The sequence below is a fragment of the Macaca nemestrina genome, chromosome 1 (assembly GCF_043159975.1).
Source record: "Macaca nemestrina isolate mMacNem1 chromosome 1, mMacNem.hap1, whole genome shotgun sequence".
Classification (NCBI taxonomy): Eukaryota; Metazoa; Chordata; class Mammalia; order Primates; family Cercopithecidae; genus Macaca; species Macaca nemestrina.
In genome coordinates this window covers 1,566,896-1,593,107 of record NC_092125.1, presented here as the reverse complement: position 1 = coordinate 1,593,107, position 26,212 = coordinate 1,566,896, and the positions used below count along the sequence as shown (strand labels likewise).

Below are 26,212 nucleotides of genomic sequence, written 5' to 3'. Positions count from 1 at the left end.
CATGGTGTTTCCAGAATGAGAAATTATATGCAGACCCCAAAGGGTGAAGTGTTACGTAAAGTCCTTATAATTCTGAGACATTGATTGTAACCCCTGGAGCCTTCAGGAGGGAGCCTGAGGGTGATGGTATATATCAGGGGAGTAAAAGTGGAGGGAAAAAAGCTTTTGGGATTTCTTTCCCTATTGGATAATTATAATTTAATTATATTACACACACGGAATTGTTTCTTTTTTATGACTAGAATATTATTTTAGGTTTGTATACTGCCAAACTGCTTACGGAGCGTAAGAATCAAGTCTATCATGTAGTGGGGGGGATAGTCTGAGATATTTGCTCATTCTGTTAATTTTGATAAATGCTACTACAGACTCTTTTGCTAAAAAAAAAACCCATTGATTTTATTATTGGTGTATACCTCAGTGATGAGATAATGTTTTTCTTAAGTTAGATTTACCAATTTATTTTTATTTTGGTAAAATACAGATAACATATAAATTTATCATTGTAACTATTTTAAGTGTGCAAGTCAGTGGAATTAAGTTCTTTCACAAACTTTTTCATCACCTCTATCAAGCGTCAGAACTTTTTCATCACCTCAAATGGAAAACCTGTAGCCATCAAGCAGTCAGTCTTCATTTGCCAGCTCTCCCCAGCCCTGCCAACCACTAATCTGCTTTCTGTCTGTATGGATTTGCCTATTTTGGATATTACATATAAATGGACTTATACATGTTACTGTGTCTTGTTTCTTTCATTTAACATGATATTTTCAAGGTTCATCTATGTTGTAACATGTTCAGTACTTCATTCTCTTTTAAAGAGGAATAATATTCCATTCTATGACTCTACCACCTTTTGTTTATTCATCTGTTGACAGACATTTGGATTTGTTTGTTGATGAACATTTGAGTTGTTTCTACCTTTTGGCTATTGTGAATAGAGCTGCTATGAACATTCACTTACAAGTTTTTGTTTGAACTCCGTTTCTAATTCTATTGGGTATACCTGGGAGTGGAATTGCTAGGTCTTATGGAAATTCTATGAGCAACTTACTATGGAACCAGCAAACTTTTCTGCTGCAGCTAAACCATCTTTACATTTCTGCAAGCAATTTGTGTTTCAGTTTCTCCACATAATCACCAGCACTTGTTATTTTCCACTTTTTACAATCTTTTTTTTCCTTTATGGCCATCGTAGTGGAATGCAAAGTGGCATCTCACTGTGGTTTTGATTTGTGTTTCCCTAGCAGCTAATAATGTTGTGCATTTTTTAATGTGCTTTTTGGCCACTTACTTGTCTTCTTTGGAAAAATCTCTATTCAAGTCTTTTGCCCATTTTTTGATTGGGTTATTTGTCTTTTTGTAAGTGTTCTTTATATACTCTGAATACTACACCCTTATGAAATATATGATTTGCAAATATTTTGTCTCATTCTGTATATTGTCTTTTAACTCTTTTGATAATGTGTTTTTGATGAACGAAAGTTTCTAATGATGAAGTCTAATTTATCTATTTTTTTGTTGTTGTTTTTGGTTTTCATATCATATTTAACAAAACAGTGAGACTTCCAAGGTCATGAAAATGTACTTCTATAATTACTTCTAAGGGTTTTATAATTTTTTGCTCTTTCATTTAGGCTTTTGATATATTTTGAATTACTTTTTTGTATATGCTGTAATGTAGGGTCCAACTTCATTCTTTAGCAGGTGTCGATCCAGTTGTGTTGAACTGGATATACGTTTTGAAAGGACTGAACTTTCTCTATTGACACCCTTGTCAAAAATCAAGTGACATAGACCCATAGATGTTAGTTAGTATCTAGTTTAATGGGTCTAAATACGAACCATATTCTGAAGACTCTCTGAATTACATTCCTGGCCAGCACCTCTATGCCAAACTTCAGATTCATATATCTACCTATACTACAGCTTCATTTGATGGTGTTATGAACCAAATTGTGCCCTACACCCATTCATATGCTGAAACCATAACCCCAAATGTGACTATATTTGGAGATAGGGCCCTTAAGGAGATAATTATGAGTAAATGTGTTTATAAGAGTGGTGGCCTAATGTCATACGATTGGAATCCTTATTAAAAGAGGGAGAAATACTAGCTGTCTTCCCTCCCTCCCTACCCCACTCTCTCCCTTTCCACACATGCGCAGAGGAGAGGCCAGATGAGGACACAGCAAGCAGGCAGATGGCTACGATCTGGAAGAGAAGCCTCATCAGAAACCAACCCTGAGGGCATCTTGATCTTGGACTTCCAACCTCTAGAACTGTGAGAAAATACATTTCTGTTGTTTGCCACCACCCAGTTTGTAGTATTTTGTTTTGATATCCCGACCTGCCTAATACAGATGGCTAATGTGAAGCTCCAATGCAACACTTTAGAAAATGAACCCTGTTGTACACCTGACCTCCTCCAGCTGCAGGCTCCTCTTGTCAGTTGATGACAACTGTGTTCTTCCATTTGCTTAGTCCAGAAGCTTGGAGTCCATGTGGTTCCAAACCAGGTCTGTTCTGCCCATGGCACAGTATGCCAATCACTGAAATGATGAGTTTTGCGGCAGAGAATGAGTTTATTTATGAGGCAGTCAAGTGGGAAAGCAGGAGAACAGGTCTCAAATCAATCTCCCTGAAAATAAAATTTTAGGGATATTTATGGGATAGAGGAGTGAGGTGGTCCCAGGTGTAGGAAAATGTGATTGGGGTAGGAAAAAAGATACTGAGATAATCAGTAATCAGTAATCTGCTCACATATCATCAAACTTCATGGCTCTTCATAGCACACATGTTCACAAAATGGTGTCTTTAACATGATCTGAGGGTGGAGTTTTGGGCACTGTGACATCCAAAGGTCACCCATTGGACATTCATGCAGGTCCAGTTGGGGGCCAGTGGTTTCAGCTAGCTTGAACTGGACAAGAGTTGACCCTAGTTCCTGAAAAAGAACTTAAGCAGTCATTACCACAGTGATCTAGACGTGAGAGATGTTATCTATAAGGAAACTGGTGGAAGTTTTATTATATATTGCTTAGCTATGTGACCTTTAGCTATGTAAATCTTAAAATAAACTAGAAGCAAGTGACCGGCTAAAAGCAAGCGACTAAAGCCAGTGAGGCAAGTTAAGTCTGGACCTAATCAAGGGAGCCCTCGGCCTCAAACATTGACCCCTCTCATTTCCACAACCTCGGTTCCTCACATCAAATCTGTCAGCAAATCCTATTGACTCTACTTTTAAAGATATCCAGATTACAATCATTTTTACAACAAATCACCCTGTGTCAGCTAGATTACTTGTATTAAAATCACAACCATTTTACTTGAAAACACTTCGCTGACTTCCTACCTGACTCTAAATACAGCAAGTTGTTTCATAGTCCATGAGGTATCTACTGTCTGTGCCTTCCCCCTCCACAAACATTACCTCTCTGGTCCCACTTCCCACCACTTCTCCCATTCCTCCCTCGACTGCAGCCTCACGGGCCTCCTTGTTCCTCAAACATGCCTCCTTGTTTCTCATTTGCCATGCTGCTTTTAGCTTTGCTGGTTCCTATGCCTCGAATAGTTTCCATCTCTCTCTCTCTCTCTTTCTCTCTCTCTCTCTTTTTTTTTTAATACAGTGTCTCACACTGTTGCCTGGGGCTGGAGTGCGGTGGTCTGATCTCAGCTCACTGCAACCTCTGCCTCCCGGGATTACAGACATGCGCCACCATGCCTGGGTAATTTTTTGTATTTGCAGTTGAGGTGGGGTTTCACCATGTTTGTCAGGCTAGTCTTGAACTCCTGACCTCGTCATCCACCACCTCAGCCTCCCAAAGTGCTGGGATTACAGGCTTGAGCCACCACACCCAGCCAAAAACATTCTTATAATGCAACAAATTCCGAAATTGCTTTACCAAAAAGATGAGGTTCTCACTGACTTAACTGAGACTTAAAGTAAAAATGCTGATCTGTAGTCCAGGAAGATATATAGGGATTTTGTATCCTGTAGTAAATGTTGCATCTTTCCCACTGAGAACCTTTTCAATCACATTCATCCTGAGAAATCACAGTCTTATGACCGTCACCACAAGCTCAATACGAATCACCCAAACCAGATCCTTTACTGTCCTGAATCCATTTTCCGGAACATGATGCTATGGATTAGTATTTTTTTTTTTTTTTTTTTTGAGACTGAGTCTTGCTCTGTCGCCCAGGCTGGAGTACGTAGCGTGATCTCCGCTCACTGCAAGCTCCGCCTCTCGGGTTCAACGATTCTCCTGCCTCAGCCTCCCGAGTAGCTGGGACTACAGGCACCTGCCACCACGCCTGGCTAATTTTTTGTGTTTTTAGTAGAGACGGGGTTTCACCATGTTAGCAAGGATGGTCTCGATCTCCTGACCTCGTGATCTGCCTGCCTCGGCCTCCCAAAGTGCTGGGATTACAGGCGTGAGACACCGCGCCCGGCCAAAAATGGTCTTTAAAACTGTATTTAATGGCATGAAAACACGTGCAAAGGATGATCCTATTTTTGGAAATTTTTAAATCAGCGGGTGCATGTTTGTTTTCACAAAGCAAAGATGATAAATGTGTGCATCAGAATTCACAAGGGGGCTGGATGTGGTGGCTCAAGCCTGTAATCCCAGCACTTTGGGAGACCAAGGCAGGAGGATCGCTTTAGCTCAGGGGTTTGAGACCAGCCTGGACAACATAACAAGGCCTTGCCTCTACTAAAATAAAATAAATAAATAAATAAAAAGATTAGCCTAGTGTGATGCACATGCCTGTACTCCCAGCTACTTGGTGGATGAGGAGGGAGGATCACTTGAGTCTGCGAGGTACAGGCTGCAGCTGAGCCCTGATCATGCCACTGTACTCCAGCCTGGGCAACAGAACAAGACCCTGTCTCAAAAACAAAAACAAAAAAGCACAAGAAAGTAGTTGAGGGTAGTAGGATTCTGGGTTATTTAAATATTTTATTTTTTCTTATTTGTACTTAATTTTCTACATGGCACTGAGAATCTAAGTCAAGTTGAATATTGTGCATGTCTTTGTTCTCAAACAGCAGCCATGGCCATAAGAATAAGCAGAATACCTACGGCTTACTAAGACTCCCTTTCATGTAGCTCCTATCCATTCTACAGATGGAGAACGTGAGTTCCAGGAGATTTGTTTACCAGACCAATTTATCCTAGGATGGTACAGAATGGGAGTTAGTGCTGTAAAAATGGAAACATTTTGTGTTACCATATTTCTGTCATTCAGTGCCTAAAAACTAACATGGACCTACTTGAGCATTTGAGGATTAATGCGCTTATTTGTGAGTAATCAGATAAGAGAAACAAAGGTTTATTTCAGTAGCTCTCAAATTTTAGTAGGAAACAGGAGGACTCCACCCCCGAGAGTTTCTGATTCAGCAGATTTGGATCTTGAGAATTTGCATTTCTAATAAGTTCTCAGTGATGCCCATGTTTCTGGTCAAGGACCAGCAATGGTGGAACATGCTTCTTAGTGCCTTTACTGGTCCATGGATTGGCTGGGGTGGCATCACCTGGGAACTTGTTAGAAAGGCAGAATATTGATCCCAGTTTGAAAGAGTCAGAATCTGCATTTTAACAGGATCCTCAGGTGATTTGCTTACATGAGAAAGTTTTGGAAGCAGCACTTTGGTACATAGGTTCTCAAATACGAATTAGATAAATCATAAATCTGAAATGGGGTGTGTGACGTTCCTGCTTGTAATATATTTTTCTTATGTTTATGATTGATAAATAAATAATACAAAACTTATAAATAATTATAAAGCACTCCAGACTCCTGAGTTCTGCTGCTGGTTAACAGTCAATTAAACTTCCTCAGTACTGATTTCCTCATTGGGATAAAAAAAGAGTTGGAATAGGTGAGCATATAGTTTCTGATTTCAGCAAATAGATTTTGTGTTGGTTGGAAGCTGAAGAAAATCAGCCACCTGTGGTGTAAATCCTTCGGCGGGAGACATCATGAATAAGCTATTTCGGTCTCCTGACAGCCACGGCTCAGAGTCAGCTGTTAGCTAATCTCCTGCTGCTGATATTGTGGCCTTGAAATTATCACTAGAACCAGCTTGTGCTTTGTGGCTCTGGTGGGCAGCGTAGGGGAGGAAGTGGGGGACCAGATGCTGGCAACAGGTCTTCCAGGCCCTGCATTTTCCCCATTGTCATGTTAGTCTTTGAGTTGACAACCAGAACAACGGCTTCTTAACCTACCCCAAATAATTTTGATAACCTTCTATTCTCATCCTTTTTTTCCCCTTTTTCTTTCCCATCTTGTCTTTGGAAGTATCAGACCTCTGAGGAAAGGCTATTGACATTTGATCTGATTATCATTGCCAGAGCCACAAAGAGAAATTTTATTTCTAATGTTGTTTTTTTTTGTTTTCCCCAAGAAGAGGCTTTCTGTTTGTATGTTTGGAAGAGGAAAACATATTTGGAATCTTGAGATTTCAGATCTCCATAATGAACAGTTTGCCTAAGAAATCATGAATCCAGATTAATCATTTCTATTCCAGCAAAAATGCAACTCTCTTATTGCCATTCTTGTGTAATCTTATTATTATGCTAATTTCGGAGGAATAGGGAAGTCTTTACCTTGTTTCGTCTTGCGATACCAGAATTTCCTTGAAAGCAAAGTGAACCTGGATAGATTCACTCTCATGTTTCAGCCTGATTTTTTCCCACTGTATGTCCACATGTGTGTGTGTGAGTGTGTGCGTGTGTGTGCACATGCAGGCACACACACACACGCACACTCACACTTTCCTTTCCGCCTCCCCTTTCGAGCTCTTCCTGCCTTCTCTATCATGCACAGGCCCCTGGCAGCTCGTGGTTGGCAGGAGCACGAACCCGTGGTCAGATGCAACGTCCTGCCTCATGCATTTTCCTCTTGGTGCTTTGGTCAGAACTTCCCCAAGTGGAGTGAAACTCAGGAGCTGAGAAACCGAGTCACTGTGAAAAGATGGGAAATTATCTCCTGCGAAAACTCAGGTGAGTCTTAACTCTTGGTGCTGCCTTTCTTGGGAGAAAGAGAACAGAGATAAGGAGGCTGAACATACGCATTTGTAATGGTGAGGTACATTGTGCTTCTAGAAGGTTGAGCCTGAAGACAGCATCCTCTAGGAGCACACAGTGACGCCCCGTTGACTCCTTCTCTTGCCTTACTCTGGGACCATGATAGGTTGCCAGATGTAGAAAACAAAAATACTGGATGCTAAGTCATATTCAAATTCCAGAAAAACATTTTTTTTAGTATGAATGTGCCTCATATAATATTTTGGGCATTATAACATGGGTTGTACTTTACTAAAAAGTTATTCATTGTTTATCTGAAATTCAAATTTAGCAGTGCATCTTGTAATTCATCTGGCAACCGTATACAATTGTCACGTGAATTTTTCTGCTCCTCTTTTTCTTCATGAGAGTGTAGAGCTTAACTTTCCATCCATCAGCTTTGTGGGTTGGTATGAGAATGAACAGTCAGGTCCTTGCAAATTATGGATGCAGGATATGCATTTGAATGCTTCTGACTTTAGTCACACCTTTTTTGGTAATGTTTAGCCTTACACTCTTCTAATACTTCATAATTTATAGAATGTATACAGATGACAGGCATTATTGTTCTTACATCTTGCTTAATCTTCAATGATGGGTTCTACAGCATCCCACTCCTCTGTCCACTCTCCCAGTCCCCTTCTAGACAATCTTGCATATGATGTGACTACATTGATAGACCCAAGGCAAAACTCTCATCATATCACTCCTGTGCTCCAGTGGGCACCACGTAGAAACATGACTGGACAAAAAGGATATGACCTAACGCTAAGAGACTGAGTGGAAAATCCCAGCAAGTCTTGTTCTGTCTGTTTAGATTCTTCTTGACCTCTCTGTGCAGTTTCCTTACTTATGGGTATGGGGCAGAACACTCTCTGGAATGGTGGCTTATGACCTTCGGTCAAACAAAATAGGTCAGAGAAGCTGTCTTTATGAGGTAGCAGATTGTCTTCCCCACACCTGATGGTTCATGCTGTCTCCTTTCACCAGGTTAAATAGCTCAACTGTCCCTTGACTTCTTCATTTAGTCTTTCAGTAAATCCCTATTTCTTAAAGAGTTTAAGGGTGGCCGGGCACAGTGGCTCACGCCTGTAATCCCAGCACTTTGGGAGGCTGAGGCGGGTGGATCACGAAGTCAGGAGATCGAGACCATCCTGGCTAACACGGTGAAACCCCGTCTCTGCTAAAAATACGAAAAATTAGCTGGGCGTGGTGGCGGCGCCTGTAGTCCCAGCTACTCGGGTGGCTGAGGCAGGAGAATGATGTGAACCTGGAAGGCAGAGCTTGCAGTGAGATGAGATGGCACCACTGCACTCCAACCTGGGCGACAGAGCGAGACTCTGTCTCAAAAAAAAAAGAAAAAAAAAGCTTAATGGTTCATGGATGGAGAGGGCCCATCAAAGTTCAGGATGAGCATGAGTCTGGGCAGTAGATGGAGGAAAAATGACACAATTGTGCTGAGAGGTAAATTCAATTATTTACCCTGAAGAAAAAATGCTTCCCTTCTTTTAAAGTTAACCAATATTTATGGAAAGCCTAGGTAAGACAATGGTCTTGGTGGCAAGAAAAAATTAAACATGGAAGGAAAATGGATATGGAGGCAAATTTTAAAAATGGATAGGCCCCTTCAAAGAACATCGTACTTAATCACTCTGACTCAGCTTTAAAAAAATAGGCATTACGTGGCTCAGATAATTAAAACTGAGAGAGAATTAAAACTTGCCAAGGTTGCCTTTGCTATAAAATTATGAATGTAACATGTAATTTATGATGTCAAGTCATCCGTCATTTCCATTACACCACAATGTCTTCTTTTTAAGATAAGGCAGGTGCTAATATGTTCTAGGTAGAAGCACAAACAGTGCACTGTAGAAATAAAAGGAAGGAAGGAATGGAATTCTGATTTGGGATAGCAGGAAGGAAGGACATGTTTGAGGAATTGCCATTTGGATTGTGCTGTAAATGTTAGGCAGACTTACAAAGCAGGAAAAGATGGTCCAAGCTGAAGGGACAACCTGTGAAAATGTATGAGTTTCAAGTACACGGTATTACTGTCAATAATTGGAGCATATTGTTCAGAGATGACTCCAGTAGCAGAAGAAGTTGAGAATGAAGTTGGGGGTCTGATAATGAAGTGCCTTCAAAGGCACGTACCAAGTGGTAAAGCAGTGAACATTTATAAGCTGGAAAAAATGCAGTGTGGCATGTATTTCAGGAAGAAATGTCTATGCTCAGTGAGTATGGAGGAATGACACAGAGAGAAATAGACAACAAGCTCTTAAAATATACCAAAGAAGATGCAGGGGCAAAAGGAAAACTTCCCTTTTGTTCCCTGAAGGTTCTCTGAAATCAGTTGAGAAAAGGCAGATTAATAGGACAAAAGTCATACAAATTTATTGATCATCATTTTATGTGACACAGGAACCTCAGAATGAAGACGCAAAGATGCAAAGGAAACTGTCCATTTCTATGCTTAGGAACAAATTTTTAGCCAACAAATTTTGGCTAGCCATGTAGAAATATGATTGGACAAAAAGGATATGACCTAATGCTAATAGACAGAGTGGAAAATCCCAGCAAGTCTTGTTCTGTCTGTTTAGATTCTTCTTGACCTCTCTGTGCGGGTTCCTTACTTATGCGTATGGGGCAGAACAGCCTCTGGAATGGCAGCTTATGACCTTCGGTCAAACAAAGTAGGTCAGATAATGTCTTTATGGCCGGTTCTTACCAGAAAGATAGAGGGAAAGTTAGAGTCATCTGACTAATTTTATGGCTGGCTTTGGGGAAAAGAGGTTCTGGTTTCTATCAATCACCTTGGGGAAGAGGGATTCTAATTTCTATGGCTAGCCCTGGGTAGGAAAGAATTGCCACAGAGAGGAGGGCAGGAGAAAGAGAGCTGCTTCTGAGGCTTTTATTTTGGAGTATAATTTTCTGAGCCCCAACAAAGAGATGGTAAAGAGCTGAAATTCATTAGGAACAACCAACACGAACAGGAAATTCAGTGAAGGTAAATGCATTCCCAAGGAGTCACCTTGGTGTGTGTCAGTCATTTGGATCACAGATGTGGTGTTAGAGAAGGCTGGAGAATGGCCTTTAGAACACGGATGCAGAGAGGCTCCTGTTGCCCTGACCCTGCTTGTCAGAGGCCTGTTACCTTGGGCAATACCTAATTTGCAGCCTGATAATTGGCTGCAGATAAGTCTGGGGAAGGTAGCTGCTGCTTTCTAGCCTCTGACTAGCAAGAGGGTGAAATAAATGTTGACATCGCCCATGGGCAGTGTCCATCACATACCCTCTTTAGTCTTTATTTCAAAATTCATTTAGTTCTTTGAAGATTTTATCCTCCCATATAAATTTATACACAAATTCTGAATTTGTGTATTGTATAAAAAGTGCCAATTTGAATTTTGATTGGAATAACATTGTGAATATAGAGATCTATTTGCAAATTCTTCTATGTTTATGCTGATAAACTATATATATATATATATTTTTTGTTTGTTTGTTTGTTTGTTTTTTGAGACGGAGTCTCGCTTTGTCACCCAGGCCGGAGGGCAGTGGCGCGATCTCAGCTCACTGCAACCTCTGCCTCCCCGGTTCAAGATTCTTCTGCCTCAGGCTATGGAATAGTTGGGACTACAGGCACGCACCACCATGCCCGTCTAAGTTTTGTATTTTTAGTAGAGACGGGGTTTCACCATATTGGCTAGGCTGGTCTTGAACTCCTGACCTCATGATCCACCTGCCTCGGCCTCCCAAAGTGCTGGGATTACAGGCGTAAGCCACCACGCCTGGCCTATGAAGATATACTATTAATACACCAGTCAAAACAATTATTTATAACCACATTTATTCAAATCTTCTTTAATGTATTCTAATAGAACTTTAACTTTTTGTTTTTCTTTTATTCCTTGTTAGATAGATTTCTAGATACCATATGCAATAGTAATAAATCTATGAATGACATTTTTTCCTAGCCTGTTATTGTTGGAATGTTACTGAATTTTGCAAGATGACTTTGTATCCACTAGCCTTGTTGAATTTCTCATTTTTTTTTCATGGCTTTTTAATCCTACTGGGTTTACATAGTTAATATGTCATCTATAAAGTTAAAGATTTTTCTATTCTTTTTTGTTTCTTACAAATCTTATAGGTATCTTTATCATGTTTTATAGCATAATTATGTTTAACAATGTCAGAATTCTTAGGCGTCATTGTCTTGTAACTGATCATAATAATTTTTTTCTAAATTTGTTTTCATTAAGGTTGTTGTGTATTTTTGACATTTATATTTGGCATTTATGTTTTTGGCATATTGCCTCTATCAAAATAAGGAGATTCTACTTTTTAAAAAAATATGTAGAGATGAGGTTTCACTATGTTGCCCAGTCTGGAGTGCAGTGGCTATTCCCAGATGCAATCAGAGTGCACCTCAGCTTTGAACTCCTGGCCTCAAGTGATCTTCCTGCCTCAGTCTCCCAAGGAGCTGGGATTACAGGCATGCACTACTGCACCCAGCTCTCCTGAGGGTTTTTATTGTTAATAAGGACCAAACATTATCAAATGCATTTTTAAACTATTGAGATAACCTCATGAGTCTTCTTAGACTTCTACAGTGGTTAATTGTGTTAATAAATATTTTTGCTAATTACCTATCTTTTAATTTCTGTGATAAAACCCATTTGATTGTGATGTGTGCAATTTTACCATAGTTTGAGATTTAGTTAACTTATATTTTATTGAGGATTATTGCATCTATTTTCATGATTGAATTGGACCTGTGATTTTTTAAAATTTGATTTATTTAATTTGAAATGAAAGTTTACCAATCTCATTAAATGGGTTGGCATCATTTTACATTTTTCTACTTTCTGAAACATCTTATATATGAGAGAGTATATTTGTCACTTGAAGTTTGGTAAATTGTGTATGCAGCTGTGTAAGCTGGAATTTTTTATTATTGATGGTATTCATGTGTCAGTTTTTTATTTCATTTTTTCCAAGATATTATTCATTTTAAGCCATCATGTTTATTATAAATAATTCTTCATCATGTTTGTTATATGTCTGTAATACTTATTCTGAACTTTCTGTTTTCATTATATTTTTGTCTCCATTCCTTATTTCTTTAGTTGGTCTTTCCAGACTTTTGCTATCTTACTGATATTATTCTAAGATATAGTTCCCTATCATATTTATTTTTACCCACAACTTTCTTGTTTCCTTTTTCTTCTCCCAATTTCTTAAGATAAATGCTTACTTGGTCATTATTAGTCATTTATGTTTTCTTATGAATGTATTTTAGCAAGCTATTTTCTTCACACTTCACTTTATCCTTCAAATAGTCTTGTGTAGCTTACATTATTATTTTCTTCTGTGTTTTTAGAAAGTTCCTTTATGATTCCCTGTTTAACATAAGGATTATTTAGAATATTACTTATACCTAGACATGTACACTTTTGGTTATAGCTTCTTGGGTTTTAATTTTACTGCTTGATAGTTGGAGAAATCGTGTGCAAATTGCTGATTTTGGGGGATGTTTATTAAGACTTTCTTTGTGGAGTTATGAAGTCATAAGTCAACATCCAACATTTAGAAAGTTTAAAAATAAGAAGAAAAAACCCAGAAGGTATAAAAAAATTACTCATAATCTTAATTATTTGGCCAAGATACTTTTGAAGCTTAGTAAAATACCTATTTTTAAAAACAATGGAGTATCAGTTGATTTATTAATTCGGTCAACAAATTTTTGTACATCACCTATGGCCTGATATTATCTGAATTCCTCTGGATTAAGAAAAACACTTTTTACTTTATTCACAGTAGAATTTAGTATCCAGTTATGTTCAATAATATTAATGATGTGGAATTCCAATTAGGTCCGTACTGATGCTAAGTACTTTCCTGTCTTGTTTTCAACTTTAAAATACAAACATCCTTTAGATGTATCTATCAGTCAATGAATCACTAATAACCCCAAGGACAACTATTTTACCAAATTCTTTCTTTATTGACCAGTTTAGGAAGATGGAATCATGAGAAAACTGAACTCCAGGAAAAGGGATAGAAAGGAGACACTTAAATTACTTTTTACCTGATTTACAATCTGCACTATTAAATAAACATTACATCCAGATTTGACTGTGATTGAGACTATTATACAAAATCTCTACATCAGCAACTGATTCTATAAAAAGCCCCCTCCTCTGTAAATTGATATTCCTTTATGTTTAACAAATATATTCTTTGCTTAGTGGCCTTGTGTGTTGATATCTAGCAATGTTTCTTGAACGTATACATATGAGCTCTATTCAGGGAAGGCACTTTCTCAGCGTTGGTTCGAAATCCCTTCCCTGAATCCTGCTGGTAAGCAGAGGTGAGGCTCTTACATGCAAAGCTACCTAGAAGCAGAAGGATAGACCAGCGCTCCAGAGGTGATAACAGAGGAAAAGAAAACCGTGAAAGAAATGCTATGTTTGGACAACTGGTGGAGTAGAAAGTTTGATTAACCAAGTCACAAACACAAGCAGCTAACTATTGTGTTAACCATGCAAATCACCTGATTTCTCTAACTTCATCATTTAGTGTTTGCCTGATTATCATAAAGATGATGATAACTGATGGCAAAACACCAAGAGTAATATGAAAAAATCAGCTTTCCTGAATGTATGTAAAGATCCCAATGTCTTATCTGCACATGAATGGCCACATGCAGCAGGGCCCCAAGAAGCCTGTTGTGGTTCAGCGGGCAAGACTGCCAGTCCTCATAGTCTACAAAGGTGTGTACAAGCAGCTCAGCTTGCCTCAGGTTGTTGCAGAAGTGGCGCCTCCCTGTTGTTAAGGTCTTTCTAGCTTCTTGGGAGCTCTCACCTCTTCTGGAGATTCAGGAAGTTTGCATGTCGGGTCACAATAAATCCAAAGACTGAGAGAATCAAAAGTCAGACTATGGGCATTTTGTCCCATCAGAGGCCTGGTTTCTGTGGTTAAGTTCTGAAATGCATTCTATCTGGGACTGCTTATTGATTTTGAAGGAAAGGGAAGTTTGTCAAAAAGAAAAGGCAGGTTTGGTTTTAATGGTACAGACAGAGAAGAAGGTGAAAAATGTGGAGGGCAGTAACAATCTTTCTTTTTTCTTATGTGTTTCCATATAGTTGCCTGGGAGAGAATCAAAAGAAGCCCAGGAAAGGAAACCCAGATGAGGAAAGAAAACGGTAAGAACAGAGCATATCAGAGTCTTTTTTTTTTGTTTTCTCTGAGATTACTTCCAGAGTCTGTGCCCCACTTGAACTAACACCTCTCAGGGCCACTGTAACAGAGTTCTTTGGTGATTACCCGTATGACCTGGCAGCAGGTTAGACACTGACTCTGTCTAAATAAGAAAGACAGGGTGTTAGCCATGTGTTTTGTTTCTATTGATTATATAATGTGAGTGTAGAAACATAAAGATAGAATAAAGGATGTCTGGTTTTGGTTGGTTATATGCAGTGGCCGTATTTCCCACCTTTTCCTCACAAGTAGCCAGAATAATCTTTGGAAAACATGTCTCATTATGCCTTTTCCTTGCCTGAGACCATTCGGTGGTTCTTCACTGCATTCAGAATAAAATGCAAACTCTTCACCAGGGCCTACAATTCTATCAGGATTGGATTCTGCATCTCTCCCATGTGGTTCCTCACCCTCTACCTTCACTCACTATCTTATATGCTTTCTCCTTTTATTTGATGTTCTTTAAGCCACCAAACTCAGCCTCACTTTAGGGCGTTTCTACAAGCTGGTCTTTTACCTCACAATTAAAACAAATTTCCATATTAGCACTTGGACTGATTGATAATATCTCCTTCTGGAGATGCTGGCCCTCATGCCCTTCTCTGAAAGATTATGGAGGAACTTTGCTTCGGCACCCCATGGTTTTATGGCAGTAGAAACTGCCTATATTTGTTGTGGCCTTTATCTCAACTTGTAGCTCTATATGTTGTTTGAGCTGTTTATAGTCCACTTCCTTCATAGACCATACGCACTTTAAAGTCACATCTGTTTCACTTGCTAGTGTATATCTGTTGCTCAACCCTCACAAGACACTCAATGGAAAAAAGATAAAAAAGGGAGTGGAAAAATGGTAGATATCTAGATGTTGATATCTTGCCTCAGCTTAGATGAACAGAAACACCCTGCCTTGTTGGTTAACCATAGGTTTTTCATATTTTTGCACTAAGCTCTTTTTTAATCATTTCATCTCAATGTCTTGGTTTCTGTCTCTGAGATGGCTTCTTCTTCTCTTCCATGGTATGAAGGGGCAGAGGATTGAGGAGATGAGCCAGGTATCTGTTGGTGATGTGAAATGATGTTTGCAGGCATCGGCCCCCTCCTAAATGTTTGAATAACACTTTCCTGCCAAAGGGGAGAGTTGGCTTCATGAGTCAGCCCTCAGGGACAGTGGAGTTGGCTATGCCTATCTTGTGACCCTGTCTCATGCTCTCCCCACTCCCCCCACTCCCCTTATGGTTTGTAGCTGGAGAGCAGATAGCAATGATTTGGTAATGTTATTGAACCAAGGTTCTTTTATCAGCTGCTGTGAATCAGTTCTGTATAGCGTCTTTTAAAGTAGACTTTCAATTTAGGCATTTACATTAGATGTTTAATTTAGGCATAAACTAGTCATTTAAACTAGGCTTTTGTTTCATCATGTCTAAGGTGAGATCTGCACTAGATGTCATTCTCTAATATTTTTCTGTTAAAGGAACTGAAGTGTTAACATTTTCAAATACCAGCAAGTCTTTATTACAAGCAGACAAGAACTAAATGTAGATAAATTAAATGTCGTTAGGGTTTTCTCATGCAAGAAAATTTTAGGAGCACGACTCATGGAATTTTCACTAGTCAGCATGGTGAGGAAGATCTGAACCATTTTACCATTCTAGTCAATTGCAGTCAAATATGTGTTTCATGCGGGCTGAGAAGTCAGTTTCCTTTTTGGCTAATTTCACAGGATGATGTCTATTGAATAAAGTTGGATCTTCTATATCTTCCTGAGTCAATTTTGATTATTAGATTCTTACCAGAATATTATTCATTAAAACATATTTACAGAAAGGACAGTATGAGCTCTTTCAAGTCACTTAACTTTTAAAATGTAGGCTTATAGCGGTATAGCACAGTAAAATTCACCCTAATATATACAGTTTGATAAGTTTAGGAAAAACATACACAGTCATGTAATCACCACAATCAAGATACAGAATATTCCTACCACCCCTCCCTTTCCCTTCAACCCCTGGCAACCACTGATCTGGTTTCTGTTTTGCATTTTTTTCCAGGATGTCATAGTATCATTGCTTTTATCTTTATTGCATTCTTATTTTTGCTTTCCTTAGTTTTTTAAATTATTGCTATTCTAATTGTTTTGAATTCAAAACTTAAAAATTTTGTTCTCAATTTTTCTTGTTTAGGGATGGAAGCATATATGAATATAAACTTTCCCTCTAAATAATATTTTACCTGTATCCTATGTGTAATTAAAGGAAATACTATTATTATCTAATATTTTGTAACTTTTAATTTATTCTTGGACCTGAGTAGTTTTTCAATTTCAAATATTGTTTTATAGTCTTAAATATAATTTAAATTTTATTTCATTGTTACCAGTATCTGTGTGGCCTGTGTTATTTCTGCTTTATGGATTTTATTAAGGTTTTCTTTGTCCTATATGTTAACTTTGAGACAAATTACTTACATTCTGTAAATTTTGGGTTCTTCATATGCAAAATAGCCTTAAAATACTACAATTTTAGCTTGTGTTTATGGAAAAAGAAATCACGGCCTATTTCATCAGCATGATGGCTGTCTGACACCAACACTCAATACATACTAGCTGGTATCTGTGCACATCATGATGTGCCTAAACTTTGAAAATCTATTATGTAATCTGTTGTTCAAAGATCATAATTTTGAAATTTGTCTGCTAGAGAAACATTATTGTGTATTTCAGATATTCACTGTCATTATTTTTCCTACTTGTTATCAGCTGAGAGAAATTAATCTACTGGTTTATTTAAGTTACCTTTCATGTTTTCTTTTTCTTTCTTTCGTATGGATTCTAAATAGTTTCGTGTGTAGCAATTCATGACGGTATTAGGTGTTTGTTGGTTTTAATCTCTATCATGCCATCTCCTGTCCAGCTCGTTTTCTGAAATGACAGTCTTGCTAAAGTCTTCATCTTCCGGAGTGTGAGAAGATCCCTGTGACAAGAGATCAGAGACACCAGGGGACATTGCAGGCAGCTTCATCTCGGATAGGGAGGATAGAGGGACGTCCTGTTTCATTTGTATGGCCTAGTCCAGTTCCCACATATCAGTCTGTATTCATTTACTAAGGCTCTCAAGCAAAGTACCATAGACTGGGTGGCTTAAAGAACCAAAATTTTCTTTCTCACAATTACAGAGACTGGAAGTCTGAGATCAACGTGTTGGCAGAGGTGGGCTGTTTTGTGAAGTCTGTCTTTGGCTTGTCAATGACTGTCTTTTCCCCGAGTCTTCGAATGGTCTTCCCTCTGTGTTATAGACTGTGTTTAAATTTTCTGTTCTGACAAAGACACCAGTCATACTGAAACAGGGCCCAATCTTATGACCTCGTTTTAATGTAATTACCTCTGTTAAGATCCTATCTCCAAATACAATCACATTTTGAGGTTCTGGGGATTAGGACTTCAACATGTGGATTTTAAGGGGACACAATTTAGTTCATGAGAGATGTCAAGAAAATCTAAGAGGATTCCTAGAAATCCAGGAATTCCTGCCACTGTCTGGAAGTTCCCAGTGGCCACAGCATGCAGAATTGTTCCACTGTATTTAAGACAGAGTGGACAACCAGTAGGTGCTGATAATCCACAGCCTGGACTTAGACAGGTTTGGATTTTGTGGCTAGAGCCTCAGAATGACAGATAACCGAGTGGCCGAATTCTTCATTCACCAACTGCTTTGTTACATAACTTCGCATTTTACAAAGTTCAAATGTGGTTGTCCAGTAATGTTTGCTTTATTTCTTTCCTAAAGACCTCATAGGTTTTAGATTATCTCAGTACTAAGACATTTGACAATACGTTTTCTTTCCTTGGAGAGTAATACAGTTCTTGGATCGTATCTTTCTCCTCACAACTTAGTGAGTGTAATTCCACTCTGTGGCTGTGGAGCTGGGCCACCTTAAGCGGCTTTCCTGATGACTTGGTTTTACATACGTTTTCCCCATGAAAATTCAAAAACTCATTATTTGTTCCCTACTCCCACCCCCTAATAATGTATTATTTTCGTTTATACATATGTCTTTATTTTAAATTTTTTTCTCATCTTTCTTGAGCTGATTGAAAAACAAAAATTGTACATATTGAAGGTATACAATATGATGTTTTGATGTGTATATATGGTGAAGTGATTACTACTATAAAGTACATTAACTACTTAATATATTTATTATCTCACACAGTTACCATTGTTTTTGTGTGTGATGAGAATGCTTGAGATCCACTCTCTTAGCGAATTTCAAGCACATGTTGTCACTGGCTATAGTCACCATATCTCAGTGTTCCGTGCCATTTGTTTTTCCCCCTGTGAAGTCAGTTTTCAGATTTAAGTATTTATTTTATGACTTTTCTCTTGTTATACTTTTGTTTCATTTGTTTAGATCTTTTTTTTTTTTTGAGACCGAGTCTCGCTGTTTTCCCCGGGGCTGGAGTGCAATGGCGCAATCTCGGCTCACTGCAACCTCTGCCTCCTGGGTTCCAGCACTTCTCCCGCCTCAGCCTCCCAAGTACCTGAGACTACAGGTGCACACCATCATGCCTGGATAGTATACACCTTTTTTGTACAGACAGGGTTTTGCCATGTTGCCCAGTCTGGTCTCAAACTTCTGGGCTCAAGTGATCCACCTGCCTTGGCCTCCCAAAGTGCTGGGAATACAGGCATGAGCCACCATACCTGGCCTATTTTTAAAAGTGATATAGCTAGCATACTTGTACATATTTGGGTGGTACATGTGATATTTTGATAAATGTATACAATGTGTAATGATTAAATCAGAGTACTTGTGATATCCATCTACTCAAACACCAATCTTTTCTTTGTCTTGGGAACATTACAATTCTTCTAGCTATTTTGAAATGTACAATAAATTATTGTTAACTATAATTTTCCTCACCATGCTATCAGATACTAGGACTTATTTGTTCTAGCTAACTATATTTTTGTACCCATTAGCTAACTTCTCTTGATTCTCTCCTCTCCCATTAATGTTGTTTTAATTTAACATAAAAATGTTATTCTCTACAATTGTTTTCCTGGTTTAGGCCAGTCCATTTTCGTTCTCCATTTATTATTGTTAATTATTATTCACAATAATTATTAGTAATTATTCCAATAATTGTTCCTTCTCCATTTATTATTGTTAATAACTATTAACAGTAATAAACAGATATTATTTTTCTGCTTCTAAATATTGTTTCTGCTTTTTTTGTTTTGCTTTTGTTATGCAGTTCATCTTTGTAACTTTGTGCTTAGTATTCTGAATGAAAGTAGATAATTTGTGAGATAAAATTGTGTGTATGCGTGTGTGTTTAAGGAGGGTGCAGAAGAGAAACAAGCTATGGCTGTGACTGAACCAAACTGAGGGCAGCTCACCCGGTGCTGAAAAGCCAAAAGCATCCACACTGAGGGTTGCAGCAGGACCAAGGATACATCTATTTGCAGGTCACCAAGCAAGGAGAATCGGTCCCTCAGGCTTAAGACCTGTCCTCTTCAATGGCTGACAATCAAGGGTTTTAAAAGGCGGGGGTAAATTTCCAGAAAGTGGAATTTACAGGCAAAATTGTAAATCAATACATGGAGATTATAGTTGGTTTGGCCTAAAAAGTTGAGATACCTTGAAGCTGAGGGGGAAGGGTGCCTTATGGGTCATAGGTGGAATGAAAGATTCTTTGATTTGCTATTGTTTAAGGAAGCAAACTTTGTCTAAAAATGTGGAGTCAAGAGAAAGGAATGCTAAGGTCTGGCTCCTGGTCATGACTTTCTCCGGCTCCTCAGGAAGAAATGTAGACAAAGCCTGGCAGTGAGAGTTCAGTCCTCAGCGCCCCCGCGCCTGAGGTCTGTGTGCCAGAGGATGCATGTGGTGGAGGTCCAGGTTTCCTCCTGCTGATCAGGCTGCTCATTTACTTCTCAGGGCTGGCCAGGCGCTGGAATTTCCCTTGAAGAAACTCACGAGTTTTCTTTATTTCCTTGCTTGTGGGTGCCCAACAGACTTCCAAGAGGGGTCTCTGCTCTGTTGCAAAATCCAGGCGGTGATTGTGGCATGTCGTTTTAGAATACTTCCTCACAAAATATTCTTCCCTCAGCCCAGGCACATCTCTATACTGTGTAACTGGCTGTCCTTGAGGCGGGCAGCTCATTACGAGTTATATCCTTTTTTCATATTTCCCCTTAAATTTAGGAGTCTGATCGACAGACAAATAAAAGGTGATATGCTGGCAACCCCATCTCCTCACTACCGCCTTTGAATCCTCTTTATTGTGTAAATTGTGTCCCTTTAAAAATAATCTCTATTTCTTTCATCACTGGCCCGCACTTATTATTTTTATTTTATTTTATTTTATTTGGAGATGGAGTCTTGCTCTGTCACCAGGCTGGAGTGCAGTGGCACGATCTTGGCTCACTGCAACCTCCATCTCCCTGGTTCAAGCAATTCCCCTGCCTCAGCCTCCCGAGTAGTTGGGACTACAGGCACATGCCACTGTGCCCGGCTAATTTTTTTTTTTTTTTCGTATTTTAGTAGAGACGGGGTCTCACCGTGTTGGCCAGGATGGTCTCGATTTCCTGACCTCATAATCTGCCTGCCTCGGCCTCCCGAAGTGCTGGGATCATAGGCATGAGCCATTGCACCTGGCCACCACACTTATTAATGTCTATTACCGTAAAGTTTTAGTTAGAATTTGTAAGACCCTCTCATTTACCTTTAAGGATTTATACACCCTCATCAAGAATAGCAGAAAAGTAAATTTCAAAACTTTCAATTTTCTCTCTTGAATTGTCCTAAATTTCATTATATTATACGTATGTTTTCCATGCATGCGATAGTATATCTGATAAGCTAATAATTCACTTAGCTTTGTTTGGAGCTTTGTTTTCCACTTTTCATTGTTTATCTAGATTTTTGTGGTTTTTCAAAAAAGGCTGGAGTAAGCAGCCTTTTAATTGTATTTAATATTTGCATGGAAAATCTAACAATGGCCTTAGGTTAAGGGCAACCAAATGCTTTGAAAGGCATTTCAGCTTGGGAGAACCTGGAGTATCTCATGTTAATGATCTCTTTCCTTGTAGGCAGGAAATGACTACATTTGAAAGAAAACTTCAAGATCAAGATAAGAAAAGTAAGTCATGGTTGTATAATATTTTTCATAGTAGGGAAGTGCAAATTTAAGCATCCAATTAGCAGACACTCTTGAGCCTATTGTAATAACAGATTGCAGAAGAGGCTGCTTGGAGTTCTTACTCTTTCATAAAATTGATCACATCATTCTTGGTATTAAAGTAATATTTGTATATTATTTTTTGAGAGACATTTAAGAAACGCCTGTGGAAAGAAGTTAACCAAAATTCTACTGATTTTAATTTGTATATTGGTGTTCTAAAATAGGGCCTCTGAATATTAGCAGGTGATAAAAAGTGTGTTTTTTTTTTTTTTTTTTTTTTTTTTTTTTTTTTTTTTTTTAGATGGAGTCACACCCTGTCACCCAGGCTGGAGTGCAGTGTCGTGATCTTGGCTCACTGTAAGCCCCCGCCTTCCGGGTTCAAGCGATTCTCCAGCCTCAGCCTCCCGAGTAGCTGGGATTACAGGCAGACACCACCACACCCGGCTAATCTTTATATTTTTAGTAGAGATGGGGTTTCAGCATGTTGGCCAGGCTGGTCTCAAACTCCTGACCTCATGATCCACTTACCTTGGCCTCCCAAAGTGCTGGGATTACAGGCATGAGTCACCACTCCTGGCCCCTAAAAAGTGTATTATTTTGTTCTCAAGAAGTTGAAAGAAGTTGGTGGTGCACTCCTGTAGTCCCAGCTACTTGGAAGGCTAAAGTAGAAGGATTCCTTGAGGCCAGAAATTAGAGTTCAGCCTGAGCAATGTAGCAAGAGCCTGTCTTTAAAAAAAAAAAAAAAGAAAAAAGAATTTGCTCTGTTTGCCATAGTATCTAGGTATAGTAATCATGTAATTACTCAAAATTGACAGTTATGAATAACAGGGCTCAGCCCCTGTGGACAAGTATATCTAAAGGAAACTCTCTGTTTATTTTTACCCCCAACTTTATTGAGGTATAACTGACAAATAAAAATTGCCTATATTCAAGGTGTGCAATGTGATGATTTGATATATGTATACACTGTGTAATGATTACGACACCAAATTAATATATCCATCACTATACATAGCTACCATCCTGTATGAATGTGGGGACATAAGGGCACTTGAGATCTATTCCCTTAACCAAATTTCAAATAAAGAATACTATGTTGCTAACTAACAAACAATGGGGAAAGGATTTCCTATTCAATCCATGGTGCTGGGTTAACTGGCTAGCCATATGGAGAGGATACAAACTGGACCCCTTCCTTACACCATATACAAAAATTAACTCAAGATGGATTAAAGACCCAAATGTAAAACCCAAAACTATAAAAACCCTGTAAAACAACCTAGGCAATACCATTCAGAACATAGGAATGAGCAAATATTTCATGATGAAAACATCAAAAACAATTGTAAGAAAAGCAGAAATGGACAAATGGGATCTAATTAAACTAAAATATTTCTGCACAGCAAAAATAACTAACAAGAGTGAACAGACAACTGGTCACAATCACTCATGCCTGTAATCCCAGCACTTTGGGAGGCTGAGGTGGGCAGATCATGAGGTCAGGAGATTGAGACCATCCTGGCTAACATGGTGAAACCCCCTCTGTACTGAAAATGCAAAAATTAGCTGAGCGTGGTGGCTTGTGCCTGTAGTCCTAGCTACTTGGGAGGCTGAGGCAGGAAAATCGCTTGAACCCAGGAGGCGGAGGTTGCGGTGAGCCGAGATAGCATCATTGCACTCCAGTCTGGGTGACACAGTTAGACTCTGTCTCAAAAAAAAAAAAAAAAAAAAAAAAATTAGTAGTGGATTTCAGATTCACACATATGTAAATTGCTTCACCATTCACAGATGGAATCAACATGAATCTGCATATTTGTATGTAACTTGAAATAGTTACTCGTGTTATTTCTGTACCTACCTCTATAGTGAGTGTTCATTTTAAAGAATTGTATAATTTTCCTGTAATATTTACATAAAATTTGTATCTTAAATTTGCAGCTATAATCATTCTTTCTTTATGCTTATTATATTGCATTGACAGCACGTTTATGAACGTTTTATTACCAAATTTTGAAATCCATTTTATTCAGTACATTAATGTGCTTTATTTGCAGAAAGAACATACTATTGATGGTATCTCAGAACACATGTTCTTTCTTGATTTTGTCACTCAGTCTTGAGAACTTCAATTATAAGATGGGGTAATGTCAGATGTTTCGATAATAGGCCTCTGCAGTTTTATTATTTCTACACTCTGTTTTTTTCACCTTTTCCTTCAATCTGTGATGGTGCAAAAGTCTCACAATGCTTTCCTTTCTTTCTTTCTTTTGTTAATACTCCAGGCAAAGAAGTTTCATCCATTTCTAATCAGGTAAGTAGAAAACAAAAAGCAAGACAAAAGAAAAACACAAACTTTTACAAACTTTTATTATGTTTGTCTGATAAATGTCAAAATACAGATGATTTATTCAAGAGTAGCATCTGTCTTCCTTCATTTGTAATTTCTAAATGTACTTTTAGAGATCGTTCATATTTTAAATAATTTATATGGCCATTGTAATGCAGAAATGAAAGGAAATAAAAAATCAAAAAGTATTTTAACTGATCTAGATGAGTAGCAAGTTCTTATTGTTTTGGCCTCAATTCTGCTGAAGTCTAATTTTATTTATTTATTTATTTTATTTATTTATTGAGACAGAGTCACACTTTGTCATCCAGGCTGGAGTGCAATGGCACAATCTTGGCCCACTTCAACCTCCGCCTCCTGGGTTCAAGTGATTCTGGTGCCTCAGCCTCCCAGGTAGCTGGCTTTACAGGTGTGCACCACCACACCTGGCTAATTTTTTATTTTTAGTAAAGACAGGGTTTTGCTGTGTTGGCCAGGCTAATCTCGAACTCCTGGCCTCAAGTGAATCCACTAGCCTCTGCCCCATAAAGTGCAGGGGTAACAGGCATGAGTCACTGTGTCCAGCCTATTATTTTAATTTTCAAAGCTATTATGACAAAAACAAATGAAATTAAGTAAATTTATACTTATAAACTGACCACCATAAAAGATTAATTATTTTTAGCTTTCCACATTCCCTTTCAAACCTTATATCCAGGAATTAGCATTTACATTGACAAGTATGGTGGAAACTATAACATGGAAAAAAGTTTATTCCTTTTGATACTACACCATAAAATTTTTGTTGATTTAATTAGTACATATTAATGTTTTTATTTTTTCTTTCCTTCACTGTCTATGCAATTGAAAATGTGCATAAACTCATTTTTTCTTAGTATTTTATCTTATAAAAATTATAGTGAATAATGACTTATTCATTACTTACTGAGATCTGATTGTTGCATACATTGCATCTCAGTATGTGTGACCTAAAGTATAGAATTGCTTTTTCCCTAGATATTTAGAAGCCTAATAGCATCCTTCTTTCCTTTTTTATTATTCAGGGTAAAATTAAAGCATAATTAGTAGAAGCTTGGAGTGCCGTTTATGCTGCTATAATGAGGTCTCTAAGACACCAGGGCTTGGAGCAAGGGCTTTTTTTTTTTCTAGAAATATTTCTTATATATATTTTATTTATTTATTTATTTTTACTTTACGTTTTGGGATATATGTGCTGAACGTGCAGGTCTGTTACATAGGAATACATGTGCCATGGTGGTTTACTGCACCTATCAGCCTGTCATCTAGGTTTTAAACTCTGCACCCATTAGGTATTTGTTCTGATGCTTTCCCTCCCCTTGCCCCCCACACCCCAACAGGCCCCAGTGTGTGATGTTCCCCTCCCTGTGTCCATGCGTTCTCATTGTTCAGCTCCCACTTATGAGTAAGAACATGCCATGTTTGGTTTTTCTGTTCCTATGTTAGTTTGCTGAGAATGATGGTTTCCAGTTTCAACCATGTCCCTGCAAAGGACATAAACTCTGTGCAGAAGCCCTTTAGTTATACCCCATGTCCCTATAAAACACATGAACTCAGTCTTTTTTATGGCTGCATAGTATTCCATGGTGTATATGTGCCACATTTCCTTTATCCAGTCTATCATTGATGGGTATTTGGGTTGGTTCCAAGTCTTTGCTATTGTAAATAGTGCTGCAATAAACATACGTTTGGATGTGACTTTATAGCAGGATGATTTATAGTCCTTTGTGTAGAATGATTTATAATCCTTTGAGTATATACCCAGTAATGGGATTGCTGGGTCATATGGTATTTCTGGTTCTAGATCCTTGAGGAATTGCCACGTTGTCTTCCACAATGGTTGAACTAATTTACACTCTCACCAACAGTGTAAAAGAGTTCCTATTTCTCTGCATCCTTGCCAGCATTTGTTGTTTCCAGACTTTTTAATGATTGACATTCTAACTGGCATGAGATGGTATCTCATTGTGGTTTTGATTTGCATTTCTCTAATGACCAGTGATGATGAGCTTTTTTTCATGTTTGTTGGCTGCATAAATGTCTTCTTTTGAGAAGTATCTGTTCATATCCTTCACCCACTTTTTGATGGATTTGTTTGTCTTTTTCTTGTAAATTTGTTTATGGTCCTTATAGATTCTAGATATTAGACCTTTGTCAGATGAATAGATTGCAAAATTTTTCTCCCATTCTGTAGGTTGCCTGTTGACTCTGATGATAGTTTTTTTTTTTTCTTTTTTTTTTTTCTGAGCAGAAGTTCTTTAGTTTAATTAGATCCCACTTGTCAGTTTTGACTTTTGTTGCAATTGCTTTTGGCATTTTAGTCGT

The 26,212-nt window shown here is 38.3% G+C and overlaps 1 protein-coding gene across 7 annotated transcripts in view; it reads left to right on the top strand.

Moving 5' to 3' along the window:
- Nucleotides 1–26,212, top strand: part of LOC105474731 (germinal center associated signaling and motility like) — a 218,147-nt gene that overhangs the window by 30,124 nt on the left and 161,811 nt on the right. For 4 of the 7 annotated variants that reach the window (XR_011609942.1, XR_011609954.1, XR_011609953.1 and 1 more), the window contains exons 2-6: nt 2,169–2,284; nt 6,835–7,010; nt 14,225–14,284; nt 21,431–21,480; nt 23,805–23,833. Coding sequence is in view for 3 of the 7 variants with exons in the window: in XM_011729558.3 (XP_011727860.2) it covers nt 6,982–7,010; nt 14,225–14,284; nt 21,431–21,480; nt 23,805–23,833 (168 nt within the window). In the remaining 4 variants the exon portion in view is untranslated. The remainder of the gene's footprint in view (nt 1–2,168; nt 2,285–6,834; nt 7,011–14,224; nt 14,285–21,430; nt 21,481–23,804; nt 23,834–26,212) is intronic. The other 3 variants (XM_011729558.3, XM_071073132.1, XM_011729559.3) reach the window with 1 other exon arrangement.